The sequence below is a fragment of the Lissotriton vulgaris genome, chromosome 10 (assembly GCF_964263255.1).
Source record: "Lissotriton vulgaris chromosome 10, aLisVul1.2, whole genome shotgun sequence".
NCBI classification, from domain to species: domain Eukaryota; kingdom Metazoa; phylum Chordata; class Amphibia; order Caudata; family Salamandridae; genus Lissotriton; species Lissotriton vulgaris.
The window spans coordinates 344,738,291-344,758,197 of record NC_141698.1 but is presented as its reverse complement, the minus strand read 5'-3'; the positions used below and the strand labels follow the sequence as shown (position 1 = coordinate 344,758,197).

Here is a 19,907-nt window from a genome sequence, read left to right as displayed (position 1 = left end):
TTGGCTTGGGCGTGTAAATGCCGTCAAGATGACGCTGCTCCCCAAGCTTCTGTACTTGTTCCAAGCCCTCCCCATTCCCTTGGACGGAGGTTTCTTTCGGCGACTGAAAACTATGATTCTGCGTTACGTCTGGCAGGGGGGCCGAGCCAGACTTTCCTTTCTTACGCTTCGCCGACCTCAGAGGAAGGGTGGGGCTGGCCTGCCGGACATGCTCCTTTACTATAAAGCGGCACAACTCCGGGTGTTGGCTGAATGGACTCAAATGGAGTCGGAGAAGCATTGGTTGCACATGGACAGGAGTGTGGCGGGGCGCTCTATTTGGGACCTGGTTTGGAAGGCGAAAGGGGATCGGCCTCGCAACGCATACATTAGCACCCCTACTAGCACCACCCTGAAGGTCTGGGACTCGGTCTCTCATGACGAGCGGTGGACTTCCTTTCCTTTCCTTCCCCCTTCACACCTATTCACTTTAATCCTGCATTCCCGCCGGCGCTAGTTGAGGGGCCCTTTGATAGATGGAAGGCGGGAGGTTGCCATGCACTTACACACTTGTTTCATGGCTATGAGCCGCTCACCTTCCACAACTGCATGCGCGATTATGGAGTGCCACCTACTGAACGCTACCGACATGCCCAGCTGCTGCATTGGGCACTGTCTCCTGAGGTGAGGGATGCCGCGACGAGGCCTCCCACAGCTTTTGAGTCCTACATTACTCGCACGTCCTCCATGAAGGGGGTGATTTCCTTTCTCTACGATTTGCTGTTAACCACGGCTGTTTCACCTCGCCCTAGATACATGGGGTTGTGGGAAGGGCACCTGGGGAGAGACATCTCCGATGCAGAATGGTCGCATCTTTGGCGCGATCTACACACATTTAATCATTCGATCGATCTTAGGGAAGCACATATGAAAACCATGTTAGATTGGTATCTATATCCGACCCGATTGAAAAGGATTTTTCCTTCAGCTTCTGACAGATGTTGGCGGGGCTGTGGACTTTTGGGGGACTTCCGCCATATCTGGTGGGACTGCCCCATCATACGCCCCTACTGGGAGGAGATACTGTCTCATATTAGGGAGATCCTGGGCTACCCGGTTCCAGATTCCATTGGCCTTGTGCTCCTTGGCCTTCGGGACCCGCTTCTGGAGCACCAGACCAGGGCCGACAAGCACATCCTTTGGCTCTGCCTGGGAGCGGCCAAGCTCACTCTGGCTGCCTCATGGAAAAAGAAGGAGGCCCCGGCTCTTTCCCTTTGGTTCGCTAGACTTTGGAGGCTGCTGAGTGTAGAACGGATGGCAGATATCTTTAGGAACAACTTTAAGAATTTTGCTTTCAGATGGGGCCCACTGGTCCGCTTTCTTTCTCGTGGGTTGCCGTCCGCGGTATGCCCGCCCACTATACGTGCCTTACATCTGTTTCAAGTGTGATCCGTGCCTGTGTGAATGGTTGTTGTCTGCCCGCCACCATCGGGGGGGGGGTGGGCGCACTGGGGAGGTTGGACTCTCTGGGGAGGGGCGGTCCTTTTTTTTCCTTTTTTTTTTTTTGGGTTTGATTTTCTTTTCTGTTAGGGGGTGTGGACGATTTGCTTTTATGATATTGCACATTATGCTGATTTTCTTGAGGCCGCACTGCGGGGAGGCGTGCACGGACCTGGTCGACCTAACCTCTGGACTGCATTGACTTGCCCGATGCCATGCAGGCTTTCCCCTCCGGACTTCTCAGGGGGCTTGACACTCTCCCGAGCTGCATTTTTGGGACTTTTTCTTTTTTGCACTATTGCGCCCTGCCCTGAGTGTTGACACTGCTCAGCCCTTCATAAATGTTTCCTGCTGCCTGGCATCTTTGTATTGACCCCTGCGTGGGTACATCTCTGATTTGCAATTCATGTGTCTTCATCCCCCCTTTTCTTTCTATTGTTTTTGTTTTTCTGTTCCCTTAATAAAATATCTTTTACAAAAAAAAATATTTGAAACATATAATTCATCAAGTATTGAAATACTGCAGGCAAAATTCAGATACTGAACAGCATCACCATATATGCATTGTGTTCGTGCCTGGGTCCCTATTATGTAAAGGGCATACTTTCCCTGTTTGCGCCCGGTGCACCTTAATTAAAACAGGTGTGCCAGGCACAAACAGGGACAGTGCACCCTATTACATGGAATGTGCTGCCCCCAGGGCAGCTGCAAACTCGCGCTACCCCAAGGGCAGCTCATTTCTGTGAAAAACGGAGCGCTGCTTTGAAGCCACTCCATGTTTTCACAATGCAGGTGGAACCTGCCTGCACTTTTAAAGGGGATTAGAGATCCCTTTCCAAGCTGGTGCAGTCAGTGACTTTTAGGTGTACACCCTGACAGCTTATTTGCCTATGCACCCGTGTCTGTTATATGGCGCCAGCGCAGAGGCAAAAGGATTCCCTCATTTGCATGGCGCACTCCCCCATGCGGTATACACCTGTTACAACGCAATTTTTACAACGCACTACCACTACAACGCAGGCATTACAACGCATACCATTACAACGCATTGTGCTGGGGGGCGCTCTAGGATAAGAGGTAAGTTTAATTTACTATCCAACACCTTCCCTAGGGTCCACGGGGACTGGAGTTAGAATAGTAAATTATACTTACCACTATCCAGCACCCCAAAGCGCTATGCGTTGTAACGGTATGCGTTGTAAATACCGCGTTGTAATGGTATGCGGAGTAAAAGTATGCGTTGTAACGTCATACATCCCCCCATGCAAATGAGGTTATGCCCTCTGCAGATAGAATCGGCGCTTTATGTTCACCTGCGCCATCGGTATTACAGAAGGGGCTGCACATGCATCTGCGGCTCCTTCTGTAATACCAAAGTGCCCTGGGGGGGGGGGGGGGGGGGGGGTGCAAAGCTGGTGCAAACTCCTGTTGTCCCCCGGACCACTCTCTGTAATACGGCCTATGGTGTTGTATGTGTTCTTCCACTCATCCCCTTCAGGGTACATTGTAGATACAATCCAACCTGTAACTGCACTTTGGTGAAGACCTTTGCAAACTGGAGTTGATCCAAAGCATAGATATCAAAAGAAAAAGGTTGTGGGTATTTATTGTAATAATGCTCAGTTCTCTGTAGTCATTGCATGGTCCCATTTTGTCATGAATGTTCAGGGAAATGGAGATTGGAACCCCAGTGCATAGGTGGAGTTTTATAAAAAAAGCCTTTATCATGTTTTCTTCTACATATTTTGAATTATCAATATGATCATGTGAAATGTTTGCATTGGCACCAAGTGTAATGTGTAATTGTAGACCCTAGCAGGTAGTAATTGATCCACTCTTTTGTCCGAAATACATCTATGCATTCTGTCTATTCAAGTGGTGAGGATGTGTTGGTTTTCTAGTCGTTTAAGTAACAGGTAAATTGTAACTCATTTACACTTGGTGTAATGAAAATGGCAATTACCCAAAAATCCAGTTAATCTAAGGATTGTGAACCATGGTGTGCCTAAGAAAATATGTAAGTTGAGTATGCCTTTTTGTTTATTAAGATTTATGAATTCCTGGTGGCACAAAGACTAAATTATAAAGTATGCTTCATAAGTAAAACCTGTGTTATCTATAGCTGAAATGCTAGTAGGCGTTGCAGGAAATGGGTTTGGGGGAATTGGCGTACACACTTCCTAGTATATACTGGTTCAACTTGCACATCATACACACAAAGAGTGACATGAAGAATGCTTGCAAAGAGTCTAACCACTGGCAATTGCTCACGGTTGCAGTTCACCCCATCGTTTTTCATCCACAATGCCACTCTAGACAGTATAGGCCAAAATCGGTCCTAGGTTGCTTGTGTTCCGGTTTATATTGGACCTGACTCGGCAGTTCAGGTTGGACTGTTCCTACTAGAGCAGGGCCAAAGTTGATTTGCATATGGCTGGGTATAATCTGAGGTGGCATAATGGGAACAAAATTGGTAGACTGGGATGCGGCTTGAATTGAACAAGTGGCTGAGATTAATTCAAGCATTCCATCCATCAATTTTTTTGTATTGGTCAATTTGTACATCAGCAACCTACTTATTGGAGGTGTCTGGTGTTTGACTAAAGTTATGGCAGGTGCAATCCTCAGAAAAAAATTCACTGCATGGTAATCATACTTACAGACTATTAAATCACAATTAAGTTGCAAAATATGAGCAGAATCACTTAAAAATCCCTGCCATGAGATAGATTTCAGTTCACAGTAGTGCCTGGAGTCACATTAGAAAAGGTCCTGTTAAATTAGGAAAAACTGAAGAAACTGACTCAGAACATGCAGCTCAGAAATATTACAGATTCCCTGTTTTAGGTTCTCTTAGTGGTAAGGACTGATTTATCAAGATGAAAGTATATATGCTTGTGTTAATATGTCACGTATTCCAAAGTATTCCTAGATGTCAGTATAAAGTGTACACACTAATCCAAATATCTACTATATTCGCACTTTCACTTAGAAAAAGTAACTGATCCAAACTATTAACAATCTTTGTATTTTCTTTACAGCGAACAGTCAAAATTCTGGAGAAAGAAATAGCTCTCCTGAAGCAGGAACTGGCCAAACATGATATTATAGTAAGTAAAGTAATAGCTTTTATATTATTTTATTTACAATCACAATTATTTTGTAATCAGTTGGAACAGCTGTGGATCGTGGATCATGTTCTAGAGCAGAGACCTGGAGCTTTTGGGATCCTTCATTTACTCTATATGGTGTGATACACCCATCGTGTCTCCAGGTCCCATACTATAAAGAAGTATTGACAAAGCCAATAGGTTTCCCTTAAGTGCGATCTATTGGCTTTGCCAGTGTTTCTTAGCCATATTGTAACATGGCTGGGTGTACCAAAGAAAAACTCTATAACACAGCCAGCACTGACCGCGTCATAGCGCATCTATTTTTTTACTTTCAGTCATGCTGCACTGAAGCCAGCGCTGTTGTACAATATGGCTAAAAAACATAGACAAAGCCAAAAGCTCTCGCGTAGGTGGGACCTACTGCCTTGGCCAATGCTTGTTTCTTCTTGTTGTCCATGACTCTGCTGGCCATGCTTTAGAAATAATTCCTTCTCATCCAGCTGTTTATGAATGTGCAGGTCTGGGGAGGGGAGAGAGGTTTTACTCTCTGCTGGCTCCTTGCTCTTGAAGGGAACAGTGAAGGAGGAGCGTGTGATGAACTTTCCCCGGGCTCCAGTCAGCTCAAGCCAGCTCCTGTTGCAGCTTCTTGCAGTTCATAAAGCCTGTGGCAGGTGGAGGTTAACAATATTAGCTACATTCCCGCTGAATACATGGATGCTACAGCAGTTCCTGCAGCATTGTGACATACATTATCCAAACAAATTGGGTCACTGGATGCTGTAGACGTTCCTGCAGCCGTAGGGGAATACAGTGTTCAGGTGGAGGTAAGGTGGGGGCTCACGGTACCACAACAGTTCCTGCTCTGCCCAGGAAATGTCATCAAACTTCAGCAGCTCGAGTGTTTTCAGGCAGGCAGGTGATACAATGCCACAACAGTCCCTAAAGTGGTCAGGCGTAGTGGTTGGGGCACGGGGTAATGTCAAAGTGGATGCACCCTGGCAGAACAGCCCTGCAGCTCTTGCGCATGCAGTGTTTGTAACACCCCAGCAAAATGGGGAGAGCAATCTGCATTCCGCCAGTAAATGCTCTCACTTTGAAGTTTACCAAAAGCATATTAAGCACCGCACTCCCTCAAAGACATACACTGACATTTGACCTCAGTCTTTGAATGCACAGTAAATGTGATGAGATAAGAACATGATTTACCAGACCTGTTTTCAGATAGGCAGCGCTCTGAAGGATACTGCTAAATAAGGGTTTGGAATGGGAGGGAACCAGGAGAGCCTAAGCCAGCAATTGGAAAAGCAAGAAAACGTGAGTTACAAACCACAAAGCCAATGGCAAGCAATGCATTCCCAGGTTGACTACTTGAACTCCCCAAGATGTCTTTCTTATACGACACAGCTTGCTTCGTCGGGTAGGCTGTGACCTAAACAGAGAAATCTCTTGTAAACATAAGTGAAATTGAATATGCAATCACAAAGGCACTTTCACCGCTCGATATCCCCCTTATTTAAATAGGAATTCTCTGCTTTAACACAGATTTTCCAGGTTGTTTCATGACCCTGAGTAACTTCCACACAGAGGATTTGCATTTAAACGTGGGTATGTCCTATGTCAGAACTGTCCCTATATAGGGGGTTACTTGTACGTTGAACATGATATTTCTTTATGAGATCAATCTCTTATTCTTGCACGCTCCACTCATCTTCTTTCATATACACTTCTGTCTTTCTTATTCTCTTCTCTATCTATCTAGCTCTTTTCCATTCTCCTTCACTCGCTTTTTCCTCCAACCTTATTCTTCCTCTTGCAATTTTTTTTCTACTTTCCCTGTTGGTACTGCTCTGTCACAGTCTCCTTGTTTTCTCCCCTTGTAGTGATTTTAATCAGTCTCTCCATTCATCTCTGCCTTGTTCTCCTCTCTAATCTAAATTCTTACTTGTATTCCTTCTCACTTTTTCTCTCTCCCATTTCGCCATCTTTTGATCTTTGTGTCACTCTCCGCCTCCCTGTTTCCTTCTGTCTTCTTCTGTCTCTCTGCCCCTCTCTGCAGTCCCTCTTAGTAAATATCCTCTTATTCTTTGGTAATGCGGTTTGTTTTATGCTTCCCCACCCCAGGTGAACCGCACCCTTGTGAGTTACGAGCAGTTAAACGAGTCCCAGATCGCAGACATTAAGACGCAGGTGCACCGTTATCTGGACGGGTCCCTCGACGAGATTGACGTGAGTATCCTGCTCGGAATTACTGCCTTGCTAGAACCCTCTCTTAAATTTGGGCGTCGTTTTCCAGAATATTACAAATATTGGATGTTACGTCACACCCTCCCCGCAGGCGCCCCAGGCAATGACCTCACACAACTGGGCTGACAGTTTAACACGAGCTTTATTCAAATCCCAGCCCAGGGCTACAGCATGGTAAAACGGGGTTTCGTAAAAGACACAAACTCACAGATACTAAAACGAACGTAAATCAAGTACTGCTTGCTTTAAAAGGGTGAGTAGATTATTTTATTCGCCGGGCTTGCCAAAATGCAACATAGTCAGGGCCAGTCGGGCCAGCATGGAAACTCTGTAACCAGCTCAACGCGCAGTAATCGCCACTCGCCAGCCACGCCTGGCTGGCGGCCGCTGCTGCAGTTGCGTAACTCAGTAACAGGAAACCGTGATATGGGCAACAAAGTTGCCATTACCAATTGTGGGCAGAGAGTAATGCTTCGGTTGTTCTACTATTGGAAGCCACTTTGTGATGCATCGTGCAACATGAGGCGCCAGGACGCCTCCGGGTAGCAGTGCGCTTTACAAGACACGCACATTTACATTTACATGAGTCGGTGATCGCGTTTGCAGGTGGTCTTTGCTCTTCATGGTGGTGAATGGTGCCCTCTCCTCCACTCCAGCATAGTAGCTTTCCTCTGCATGTAAAACTTAGTGCACACAGCAGTGCCCGTTCTGTTCCCATAGGTTTGCCACCTTCTGCCCTCTGAGGTTCTACATCCAGCTGCAGCATAGAAGGGCTTAGGACAGTAAGGGGTTCCTGGTCAGTTGGTACCAGGATAAAGGTCTGGTGGTCTGGTCGTTTCTAGTACATGTGTGCAAGCACGTGCAACAGAAGCGTACTTACTCTGCTGCCCCTGACGTCCAGGCCACAAGCCATCCTAAACACGGCTTGTAAAACTGCATCTGGTCTCTGAGTGATTCAAGCACACACAGCCCTGAAACACTGTTCAACAAGTTCATTCTGGCAAATAATTATGTGCACTCTCCAACCTGCATGCTTTAGAGTGTGAGGCACCACAAACTGAGTGATTGGGTGATGAAGAAAGGGAGTTATGGCACGATCCAACCTTCTTCCATCAAGCAGTTGTGTGTCTAGAATTTTTTTTTATAAGGGTGGGCTGGCATAAGGCTATATAAGAAACTAGTGGGACCACCAAGGATGGGCAATTGAGAGCAACTCATGCACTCGTGTCTATGGTAACAAGTATTCAGGTAGTAAAAGGTTGTCCTCAGCTGAAGCTACACATAATGTTTTAATTAACTGCTTTAATGAGAGTAGTAAGGTTCATTTTACCTACATGTGTGCAATCCCAAAGTCTTTTCGTTTTTTCGCTGTGTTTCTGCGACTATTGTATCACACAGAGGAATTAATAGATATTGATGTTACATGAGGACCACCAGGCTCACCACATCTGCGCATCTACCTACCTTCCTTCACAATCCTCATAAACTCTCATTAGTTCCAAATCTGTCCATGTCATGATCTCAAAATTACACATGGGTGTGTGTGATTGAATGCACACGCGTGCATGTGTGTGCGTGCCTATCTGTCCACAAGACCCCCCATTCTGTCAATTTCCTTCATGTCTTCAACACTGTGCACACATCCCAAGTAGGTCCTTGCTCTTGCACTGTGACTAAATTCTACAATGAGACCTTGTTATGTAGATATTCAAGTCATAGAGAGGCCGGGCAGACCCAGTTAGACTCACCAACTCCTTGCCTGTTGTAGCCTCCAAGACCCAACTTAGTCTCCACTTGTCCCTTTGTCCTGTAAATTAAATCTGCTACTGTTTAGTATGTTTCTTACGTGTCTTTGTGCTTGATGATATATATATATACAGGTACAAAACTAAATATTTTAGAGTCAAACATAGGAGTCACCAGACCCACCTAGTTTTCATATTTTCGTATCTCCTATAATCTCATAGACTGTATTCCCCACCTATACTTGTGCTCTAACATTACAGCAACACTTTATATCCAGAGGTTTGTGTGTGCACACACTTGTATAGGCACTGATTGTGCATGTTTTCCTGCCACCTAAAACCCTGTCTGAAGTCACAAGTTCTGTGTTTGCTCTTGCAGCATTGTTACATTTTATATAGAGGCATAACTACGTCGATATTCAAGGTCACTTTATGACTGACAGACAACTAGTCTCCCTATGTTCTTGCCTCCCTCAACCTCATGGAGTCTACTCTGCCTTTGCTCCTGTTGAAGTTGCTAGTGTGTGTTTATATATATATAGTGGTAAAGAAAACACCAATAAATTATCTGATGAACACCAAAGCAGGTTTCTTTAATATGGGTCGGGGGAGGGTGGACCTAGAAACTGATTAAGGAAGGCTGGTTGGGGGAGTTGGGTGGAACCGGGATGCAGCTTGTTCACCCAGCTATATAAGATCGATAAATCAATAGTGACTTCTGCATTATTGTTTAAAATATCTGTTTTTGTTATTTTTGGCATTGCAAAATAGACATACAACAATCTCAGAGTATGTCCTGTCTCATAGCCATGTACAGATATCAGAATGTGCATGTACTCGGGCAATGAGAGGGGCCATCAAACCATTAGCTTCATATTTTGCATAGATAGTCACAGGCCTTACATCCCCTGGTGCTTTCCGGTGAATCCTCTCTATATACACTCACACCAATTTCTCAGTTATCACAGAGTTATCCATGCCACTGTGCCAGTTTTCAATTGGGGATGGGCTGGCACAGCGGCAGGATCTGGTGATGTCCCTCTCTGCCACCCTGAGCCCCACTCTCGCCAAGGTTTTCTGTGCTCTAGCCTCTGGCCAGCCTTCCATAATGCCCAGAAGCACCACCTTGGAGTTTGGGTCAGGCAGGATGTCCAGAATAGCAGCCAGTGCATCATGGGTCGATCTCCAGCATCCCTGAATAAATGGGCACTCCCAAACCTCATGATAAAAGTTGCCTGGCGCATCATCAACACCTCATGCATTTGGCATAACTAGTGTGATCCATCCTGCAGAGCCTGTCAGGGCAAAAGTAATTCCTATGAAAATTGAACAAGCCTACGATTTGACTAGATCACAAGCATTTTGAAGGCCATGTTTGCTTCCTGCTATTCATTGGGGAGAGGAGTTGGCCTAATGGCTAGGGCGGTCGACCTCGAATCTGGGGACCTGGGTTCGAGTCTCAACAATGATGCTGAACATCCTGTGATTCTGGGCAAATCACTTAATCTCCCCGTGCCTAACAATAAAATGAATGTGTTCTCTTGTAATGCAACTGGCGCTATGTAAAACGCTCTGATACCCGATTCGGGTCTAGTTCGCGCTCTGTAAAATAAAAATCATAATCCATCTCTCCCACCTCTAATTCCCATGTACACTTTGTGGGGAGTAAGTGGTCTAGGGCATTAAGAACCAGTGTGCGGTATAACAAAGACCTAGCCTTGTGACCCAGGCACTAGTTTAGACTCCGGCAGGCTAAACTCTGGGACCCCCATCAGCTCTTTCTTTTATGTAAGCAAGGCGAGTTGCACAGGTCTTGCGAGGGGGGGATGTCTTTAGTGTTGGAGCTGGGGTTGGAGAGTTCCTTCACGATGTTAAAGAGCTCTTTGCTGTTGTGCGCATTGTTGTCTAGGCAGTCTTTGAAGGAGGCCCTTTTGGCGGATCTGATGAGGTGATGGTATCTGCGGGTGGCGTTCTTGTGGGCTACGTGGCTGTTCGGTGTTCGGTCACGAAGCCAGGTCTTCTCCAGCTTTCGGCAGGTTTGCTTGGAGGCCCGGAGGTCTACAGTGAACCAGCTGGCTTTCTTGTTGTTGTGACTGTTGGAGGGTTTCTTGATCGGGGCGAGGGTGTTGGCGCAGTCGTTGATTCACTGTCTGAGGTTGCGGGCGGCGGTGTCGGGGTCGGTGGGGTTGGCTCTGGGCGAGGGTGGTGGTTAGCTGGTCTTCAGTGACTTTGCTCCAGCAGCGGCGAGGCATCTGTTGGGTGCGGTGGTGCGTGGTTGGTTTCTTGAAGGTGAAGTGGATGCAGCGATTGTCGTGCAGTGGAGTTTGGTGGTGTGGTTGAAGGAGACATGGGGGCTTGCGGAGAAGATGGGGTTAAGCGTGTGATCGGCAGAGTGGGTGGGTGTTGTGACGAGTTGTCTGAGTCCAAGGTTGGCTAGGTTGTCGATCAGGGTGGTGGAGTTGGTGTTGTTCTCTCCGTGGAAGTTCAGGTCCTAGAGGAGGATGTAGTCTGTAGAGGCGAGGGCGTGTGTGCTGACGAAGTCGGCGATGGAGCTGCTGAACTGTGATCGGGGTCCGGGGGGTCTGTAGATGAGGGTTACTCGGAGGGTGATGTTGGGGTCGGTGTGGATCTGGAAGTGCAGGTGTTCGGCGGTGCTGAGGGTGTCGTCGGCGTTGGTTGAGACTCTGAGAGTGTTCCTATGGACGATGGCGATTCCTCCTCCTGCTCCATTGGTGCGGTCCCTGAGGGTGATCTTGTAGCCTTCCGGGACGGCTATGGCTATATCGGGTGCCGAGGCGGGGTTCAGCCAGGTCTCCGTCAGGAAGGCGACGTCTGGGGAGGTTGAGTCGAGTATGTCCCAGAGTTCAACGGCGTGTTTGCGGGCAGAGCGGGTGTAGAGAAGGATGCATCTGAGATGGTTAGGTTCTTTACTGGTGGGTCAGATGCTTGTGAAGCTGCAGTTCCGACAGGTGAAAGCTCCCTGGGTGCGCTTCGGGGCAGCCAGGAAGCAGGTGTGAGATCATCCGGTGTTGAGTGCGTGGAGGGTTCTGGCATTGTAGCGGTATCGGGAATCGTGGCGTTCGCGGGTTCCAGGTGTCCTGGCGCTGGGCGTGGTCCAGGCACGGACGGGCGCAGACAGGCTTGCCTGATTGCGCACCTTTGTTGCGCCAGCGGCGTGGCCGCTGCGCGGCCTCCAAATTAGGGGATGTGGGAGGGAGGAGCAACAGGGAGGCAGGAGCAGGGCGGCGAATGGGATTTCAGGGGGGCAGGCCACAGGGATGCAGTGGCGGGAAAAACGGGCGGGGGCGTGGGAGAATTAGGCACAGGAAGGAAAAATAAGTTTAGGCAAGAAAACAAGTACAGGCACAGAGGAATAAAAACAAGTCTGGGCAAGAAAGCAAGTACAGGCACAGAGGAATAAAAACAAGTCTGGGCAAGAAAGCAAGTACAGGCATAGAGGAATAAAAACAAGTCTGGACAAGAAAGCCAGTACAGGCACAGAGAAATAAAAATAAATCTGGGCAAGAAAGCAAGTACAGGCACAGAGGAATAAAGACAAGTCTGGCCAAGACAACAAGCACAGGCACAGAGGAATAAAAACAAGTCTGTGCAAGAAAGCAAGTTAGTAATCAAAAAGAGGGAGAGAGAGGCTAAGGCTAGGTTTGGCCTCTTGAATCCTAAAGTATAACACTATAACCTGTAGTCAATGGATTGTGAGAAACAAGCCTGTCAGAAAAGTAATAGCAGGTTTTTCCAAATTGGGTATACCTGTCTTGGAAAAGAAAAATATTTTCTTTAGTCCCCTCACTCACCAGAGATTGCCCTTAGGTGACATGCTTCATCATTGGGGCTTCCCAAGCATCTACTGCTTGGGGCGTGCTGCGACTTGCGAAGGATACGTAGGAGCACTTTTTGGTGAAACTATGTGTGGTGGGGTGTATGGTGGCGTGGTGATTTTGGTGAGTTAAAATACCTAGATAGTAAGCCAACACGTATATTCTTGCCTCTAGCTGATATATTAAAAAGGGGTTAGATATAGGAATTAGATCAATAATGTGGGGAAACGTCGTCATTTGGGAGAAAGGACACCCGCCTGCACTTTTCTCCTTCCCCCGCCGCCGCAGCTCCTTTCATGCGGCCGCAGAGCGGGGAAGGATATATTGGAAACTACAACTACCAGCGCTCCCTGGACACCGGGGAATCTGATTGCCACCACCCACTTCCAGCCTGCTCGCCCATAACAGTCAGCTGCCCCGCCCGCCTCGCGGGACGTGCGCGGGCTAAGCCCGGGCAAAGGCGGGCCCTCTGTGGCCCTCAGAGGCCTGAAGAGGACGGGACGGTGCCATCCCCCTTGACCCTACCATTCTGCCAAGGTATTTACGTTATGATCTTCCTGACATTATGGCAAGGGAATACCCACTGGACTAAGTTGAACATCTCCTAATACCCCCAGAACTAATTTTCTGTCTTGCCCTAGCCTAACATTGCACATCCCACAATGACCCACAGGGGAGAGACCAACATATTTATTAGCCAGAGAGGCCTGTATTTAGGGTCACAAGTTCCTCGCAGCCCATCTCCGCCCATCGCCCTTGCAATTGATCCTGCTAAGACTGGCACATCCACTAACCAATCGCCCGACCCATCAAATGGTATAGCGCAACAACTCTCGCTGCTGGACGAGTTAAATTTCATTTGTAAAACAAGTTATGCCACAGTGGATTCCAGAAATGATTCCATAACTCCCTCCCCTGGCCCGCCAAAAGAACAAGTATGTTAACCCCAATCGTAACCCCTATCGCCAGCCCCCTGGTACATCTTTATCAACCCAAAAATGTCATCATACCAAACGTAGTTTCTCCCCAGTCCTCATCTAGTAAAAGGAAGTGGGATGGGGTTAAGCCCTCAGGGAACAAACGAAAACAACAAAAAAGCTCCCCACTCATTGCAACTAACTCCTCTTCAAAACTGGAAGAAAAAATATATCAATTGTTATCATCTTTTAATTCGAACTTTTTGTCCCAGATTGAACAAATGGTTAGCTCACTCATTTCTCCACTGTTGGTTAAAATTTCCACCCTAGAGGACAGGCTGTTGGGAATAGAGAAATGTATTAAGTCCAACCAAAGTCAAACTGAAAAATCTGTAACAACAACTTGTCCCAACCCACCTGGCGCAAGCAGTATCAATCAAACTCACCTCCCAGTTCCTATCCTTCCACTCCCTAAATTCCCTACAGTGAACCCCAAATCCGGCCCCTTGCAATTTACTGCCACAATAGCAGAGCTCAAAAATCCTACACACATTCAGCTACCCCCGGAGGCTGTACCCTTTGTGTGTGTTCTTGCAGGAGTCCCTACACTCAAACGTGGAAAAATTGAAAGGGAACAAGACCTACTTAACAAAACCATACACTGGTTAACTAAAAACAGGCCCCTGCCCCTAGGTTTGGACGGTACCATTATTTCTGTTAGGAGGGTGGGTTGGCTAGGCCCTTTAAAAAAAGATATTGACGGTGACCTTGTTTTAATAAAATTTAGAAGCAGTTCAGTTGTCCCCTATCTGCGAACTTTGTACCCCCCTGAAGATGTTGGCCCTATATCCGTCTGGGACTTATGTGACTTTTACCCAAGCATGGTATATACCCCTCGCCCAAAACAAAGGACAGAGTCAGCTCACCCGAAGGGCAGAAATACCCGTGCATTCGGTGGCCCTGGCTTTTCTGCATTCAATTACCCTGCAACCATGCACGTTGGCCAGGGGTACGGAAAATCTTGAATTCTACAAAGGAACTTATTCATGTAGCATAGACAAATGCTTTTATCTTCTTGTCATTCTGTGTTTTTGTATGTAACTTTTGCATGTAATTTTTAATTATGAGTGTTTTTAAATGTATGTTTTATGATTTTTAAAACTAAAATCGAATAAAGCGAAACTGAACTGAACAATAATGTGGTCAAAAACCTAGCTATCTTGTCGACATGTTTCAAGATGTCCCCTACACCTTTTCTTCAGGGCAACATGGGGACCAGCCCCATGTACGCCACTCTGGTGGTGAACCTAGAATAAGGTTGACAAATAAATGGATAGACACACCTAATGTGTGTATCTATCAGGTATACATACAGTTAGAGTTGAATCTGTAGTATCTGTATATTAGAAAAAAATAAATAGTAAAATTAGTACATGGTGCCTGTCCAGAAGGGCAGGCCAATTTCCAATACATTGGTTGATCCTCATGGACTGTGTCTATAAAGTGAAACCTTACATTGGGTGCTTAGTAGGGTGCCCCTAGAAAAGGAACGAAAAAAACTGAACAAACGGTGGGTGGTCCTCCATCTACTTCTGTGCATTGTGTTCCTGTTCAGAGGATTTAAAGTAAAATATATATATATACACTTATATGTACACTTTGAGCACACTCGTCGTGGATGCACACTTACAAAGAGACAAACATCACATGTAACATAAAACATTGTCCCAGTATGGGTTTTGACAGTGGGTAAACGTACTTAGGTATTAGCGGTAATATGCCCAATGGTCCACCTGGGTGGAGGGGCCTGTAGACCCTGTGGGGTCAGAAAACAGTAGTATGCTAGATTTACAAAATGAAATCGTAAAATGGAGCATTAGATTTTTAACTGTATATGATTTTATAAAGGTTTTTTTGAAAGGTTTTTTACTGATCGGGATCCTCTTTTTTTATACTCCTATCCCTGAAATCATAGGAATTTTGTTTTGTCAACGATCAAAAAACGCTATTTCTCAATCAGCCAGAGATGTTCCCACTGAATATAGAAAGTCGGAATGCTGTGATTATGCTCGTAGCGGGCAGAGTATTTGTCATGAAACGCTATGTTGTTGTTAAATAAAAGCAGTATGTATCCATTAGTTGGGCTCTCGACTTGTGCATTGGTTTATATTAAGTTAACTTCCATCTCAAGACCATTAATTTAAGTAAAGTGAAGTAAAGGCGGCAGGAGTTAAAAGTGCTGGCCGTGGATCGCATGTGCGTCCCGCGTCCGGTAGCCGCCTAAATGAAAAAAGATCTTTAAATCACTTACACTAGATTGGCAACCGTCTGTTGAGAACCTAATCGTCCCAAGAGCGACCGTACAAGCAAGGCACAGAGGAATAAAAACAAGTCTGGGCAAGAAAGCACGTACAGACACAGAGGAATAAAAACAAGTCTGGGCAAGAAAGCAAGTACAGGCACAGAGAAATAAAAATAAGTCTGGGCAAGAAAGCAAGTACATGCACAGAGGAATAAAGACAAGTCTGGGCAAGACAACAAGTACAGGCACAGAGGAATAAAAACAAGTCTGGGCAAGAAAGCAAGTTAGGCACAGGGGAAAAATACAAGATTAGGCAAAAACAATGCAGGCAGAGCCGTGCAGCAGCGTGGGGGAGCGACCTGCCTGGGCCAACTCCGCCAACAGCTCTATCACAAAGGCAAAAAAGAGCATGGAGAGGGAACATTCCTGTTGAGTACCCCTCAAAATCGGAAACTGAAGAACCGGGTTTTAGAACCCAGCAGCGCCAGGGAAAACGCTCGAAGTCTTCAGAATCCCCAGCCTCGGCAAACAGAGGCACGGGACACTTCTCGATGACGGCAAAGACCAAAGTTTATTGGCTGCAACCAGGAACAGAGATATACGAAGCACAACACGGGTGGTTCACTAGAGACTGCACAATTTCTATGAGCGGAGCATGATCTTTTATGCCAAAAATCACATTCCAAAGTAGCATCGGTTACACACAAACTGACCAATGACAACGTGACATTTCAAAAGTAGCGCATGACGACAATCCCATTTTCCTTTGTCCAGCCCACCAGAAATGACCAAGCAAATTCCAACTTTCCTGTTCGATCAGGCCGGACAAACCCATCATAAAACCTTAACCCAAATCAGTGATTATTTCGTAAAGGAAGGAGCAGAAACAGATTGGAAGCAAGATAGAAGGGTGGGTGCAGTGTACTGTAAATTCGGCAATGTCCTGCTCTTTGATCTTTATCTGACCAGCTGCTTAACAAGGAACTGGCTCAGCGAGGTCAGCCTCGGGCAAGGGAGTCAGTTCGGCCAGGTCATTCAGGAGTCAGCTAAGGTGTACGTGTCCCAAGGACTCGTTCGGCCGCAGTCATCGGCCTATGTGGGGGCAACCACAGAAAATGGCTGCCGTACACAAAATGGAACCTGAGGGTTCAAACGAAATCCCTGAATACGTAGTGTTCTCATTGATCGATTAATGCGAAAACAGTCGTACACACCACACTCGTGATTTGCGGTCCGCTGACACCAAAATCGTCTATTTCTGACGACCTTTATTGAACGGGTTCGGAACCACCGAACCTCAGATCCTTAAACTACGGAACTACAGGGAATAAGAAATAGGGCTGTGAAGGCACTTGTGGATCTTTACCCTTGCCCGCTGTGTGCTAGAGACTGCGTCTGTCTTAGTTCAACTACATTGCAAAGTCCGTCCTAGCAGTGCTTCCAGCGGCGTAGGGTTTATATTGTTGTGCTCTGTCGTCCAATTTGCCATGTATTTGGGGGGGTCAATGCCAGATGTACGCAAAGTGTGCCTGTGTGCACTAATATTAGAGGTTATAATTGGGGACTGCAAGACCTCCCCTCTCCTATGGGAGTGTCAGCATTTCCCAACATACCCGAGGCTGTCTGCCTACCCATGTCAGTGTAATCAGGTGCAATTTCAGTATCTGAAAAAAGTATCGAGTCAGCAGCATGGGAATATTGTAGAAGTATAGCAGTTTCAGGAGCATAACCATTTAATCATTTTGATAAGTGCCGTACGCCCTATGATTGATAGCTGCAGCAGTACCAGCTGGCGAATATGCTCTTCAGTAAGGTTCATGGTAGTCCCATAATTGTCCCTTATCACTATTTCTTTATCACAATTGACGCTAACCCCAAGATACTTGAGGAAGTGTGTGGTCCAGGACAGCCGAAATTCTAGTGTCCAAGGTTGCGTAGTCTTTGTGAGTGGAAAAATGGTGGATTTATTCCAGTTAATGGCAATGTCCAAAATCGCACAGAATAGAGAGAACCCGCATATAGCTGGGGTCAGGTTCTGCACTGGGTCAGAATAGTACAATGCAATGTTGTCTCCTATAGAGAGAACAAATTATGTGGAGAGAATGATAGTCCTCCCTCCTGTGTAGTTGGCGATTCGTGCATGCCAATGGTTCTGTTTCAAGAGCATAGTGTATTGGGTACTATAGACATTCATGTCTGGTACCCCGGCTTATAGGCTTATAGGGAATGGTTCATAAGGAGACTGCACATTCATATCCGCGAGGTGGGAGACACGTATAGAAGTTGCACCCAGCTAAATATGTTTCTTAGAATACCCATGCTCCGCGAGACTGCAAACACAAATTGCCATTTGATGGAGTCAAATGCTTTAACAGCTTCAAGAAATACAGCTGCAGGCTCATGCTTGGGGCCCAGCTGGCGGAAAAGAGCAAATAGCACGTGCAGTTTAAGTTCAGTAGACCTACCTAGTATAAATCCTGCATGAGTACCAGGTCAGGTAACAGAAGAAGCAACCGGTTAAATAGTTCTTAAGAAAGGATTATTGCACCTATATTTATTAGGGACAATTGTCTTTAGGAATCTGGGTGTGCCCCCCGGGTGCTTTTCCATTAGAGAGCCTACTATCACAGCCGGGATTTAATTAAGCACGAGAGGCTCCTCCAGGAATCGCCTTTGAAGCCCCTCACCCAGGCCAGGGTGTAGAAATCAAAAATCCTTCTCAGGGGTCTCACTGATACTTAGTCCTTTTAAACCAACAAAGAAGAAATTGGCACAGAAGCTGAAATATAAAAGAGCATTTTTATTAACCCTTAAATGAGTGAGACTACGTCACACAGAAGCCTTAGCAACTGAATGAGGCAGTCTGACGAGTACATAAAACAGAGGCTTTATATATGCTTAGGGTTACATACTCAGCATAAAACCAAGGGGTAGTCCTGGCTCATGTAAATATTCAAAATGACTAAGATGGGCATGCAAGATCTGCATGCTCAACAAAGTGGGAGGAGAGTTACTTCTCCATACAGCAGCAAAAATAGCCTGACAGTTATACTAGAGAAGCAGGTGCATTCTACTAGCAAGGCCCTTCTGGGCATGTGCGAAAGTGGAAGATGCTAAGTATAGTTTGTCTCTAGGCAGACTACAAGAGCAGTTAACACTGAGGGAGTACAGAGCACATGGCAAGCACATGGCAAACAAAATGGCTGCCAGAAACACAAAATGGCTTTCACAAAGCGGATAAGATAACTTCTAAATACAAGATGGCTTCAGCTAAATGCTAACCCATTGCTGTCAATTTACAACAAGGGCTATGCATTCAAAATATTAGGTGAAGTTGTGTTGCGATCTGGAAATGCGTTACATGTATAGGCTAGAGTAGTAGTGAGCTAGTTTGTCAGTATTGAGTTAGAGCAGTAAAGCATGGCACCATCCTCTTTCTGCAAGCTAATATTTGCCTGAAAGTGCCTGTCATGCTGTGACAGGGTGGCCAGGGTTCAGCTTGGTCTCCTTGCCTTTCTATACGTCCTAGACTATGTGTACGTGTGTGAATGCTTAACCTCCAGCTCCACTGTCTCTGTGTAATGAGTGTGCTTTCAATCAATTAATCAAGTTCTTGTACAGCGCGACTACTCACCCGTTAGGGTCGCAAGGCACTGTAGGGGAGATCTGTGGTTCAGTCGAAGAGCCAGGTCTTGAGGGCGTTCCTGAATTGAGGCAGTGACAGTGATTGCCTGAATGGTAGAGGCAGGGAGTTCCAGGTCTTCACAGCGAAGTAGGAGAAGGATCTTCCTCTATATAGGAGTTGCGTTCCACCATAACTTGAGAATTTCCCAGAGTTCTCTGCTTCTTTTCTGCATAATTTATGCTTCACTCTATGCCTGAAAGGGTATTGTTTTGACTTGTACTTGGTGCTCCCTTGTGTCTGGACAAAGCTATACCTCTCTGAAGAGCTCTAAGTAGAGCGAAACACTGTGTCAGGGGTTGCTTTTACTCATTTCAGGTTGGCTTGGTTGGTATTTTACCAATTCAAAGCTGTAATACTGTGCCTGGAGTGGTAATGGCTTTTGTCATTTTACAGCTCGGCATGGACAGCACTGTGCTAGTCCTATGCTTAAAGAATTTGCTGTAGAAATGCCAAAAGACTTTGTCCCTTTTTCTTTCTCAGCGTGGATTGCACAGTGCTAATCCTATGCTTAAAGACTTTAATAGAAAAGCAGACATTTGAGGTGAGCAGATCTAGAGTGTCACTGGTGTTGAGCGTGCTCTATATA

At 46.3% G+C, this 19,907-nt stretch overlaps 1 protein-coding gene across 1 annotated transcript in view; it reads left to right on the top strand.

Annotated features, from left to right (window-relative positions):
* The window catches only part of KIF9 (kinesin family member 9), an 818,529-nt gene that overhangs the window by 243,763 nt on the left and 554,859 nt on the right, over window positions 1-19,907 (top strand). The window contains exons 11-12 of the mRNA XM_086941121.1: window positions 4,521-4,589; window positions 6,714-6,818. Of these exons, the coding sequence (XP_086797247.1) occupies window positions 4,521-4,589; window positions 6,714-6,818 (174 nt within the window). The remainder of the gene's footprint in view (window positions 1-4,520; window positions 4,590-6,713; window positions 6,819-19,907) is intronic.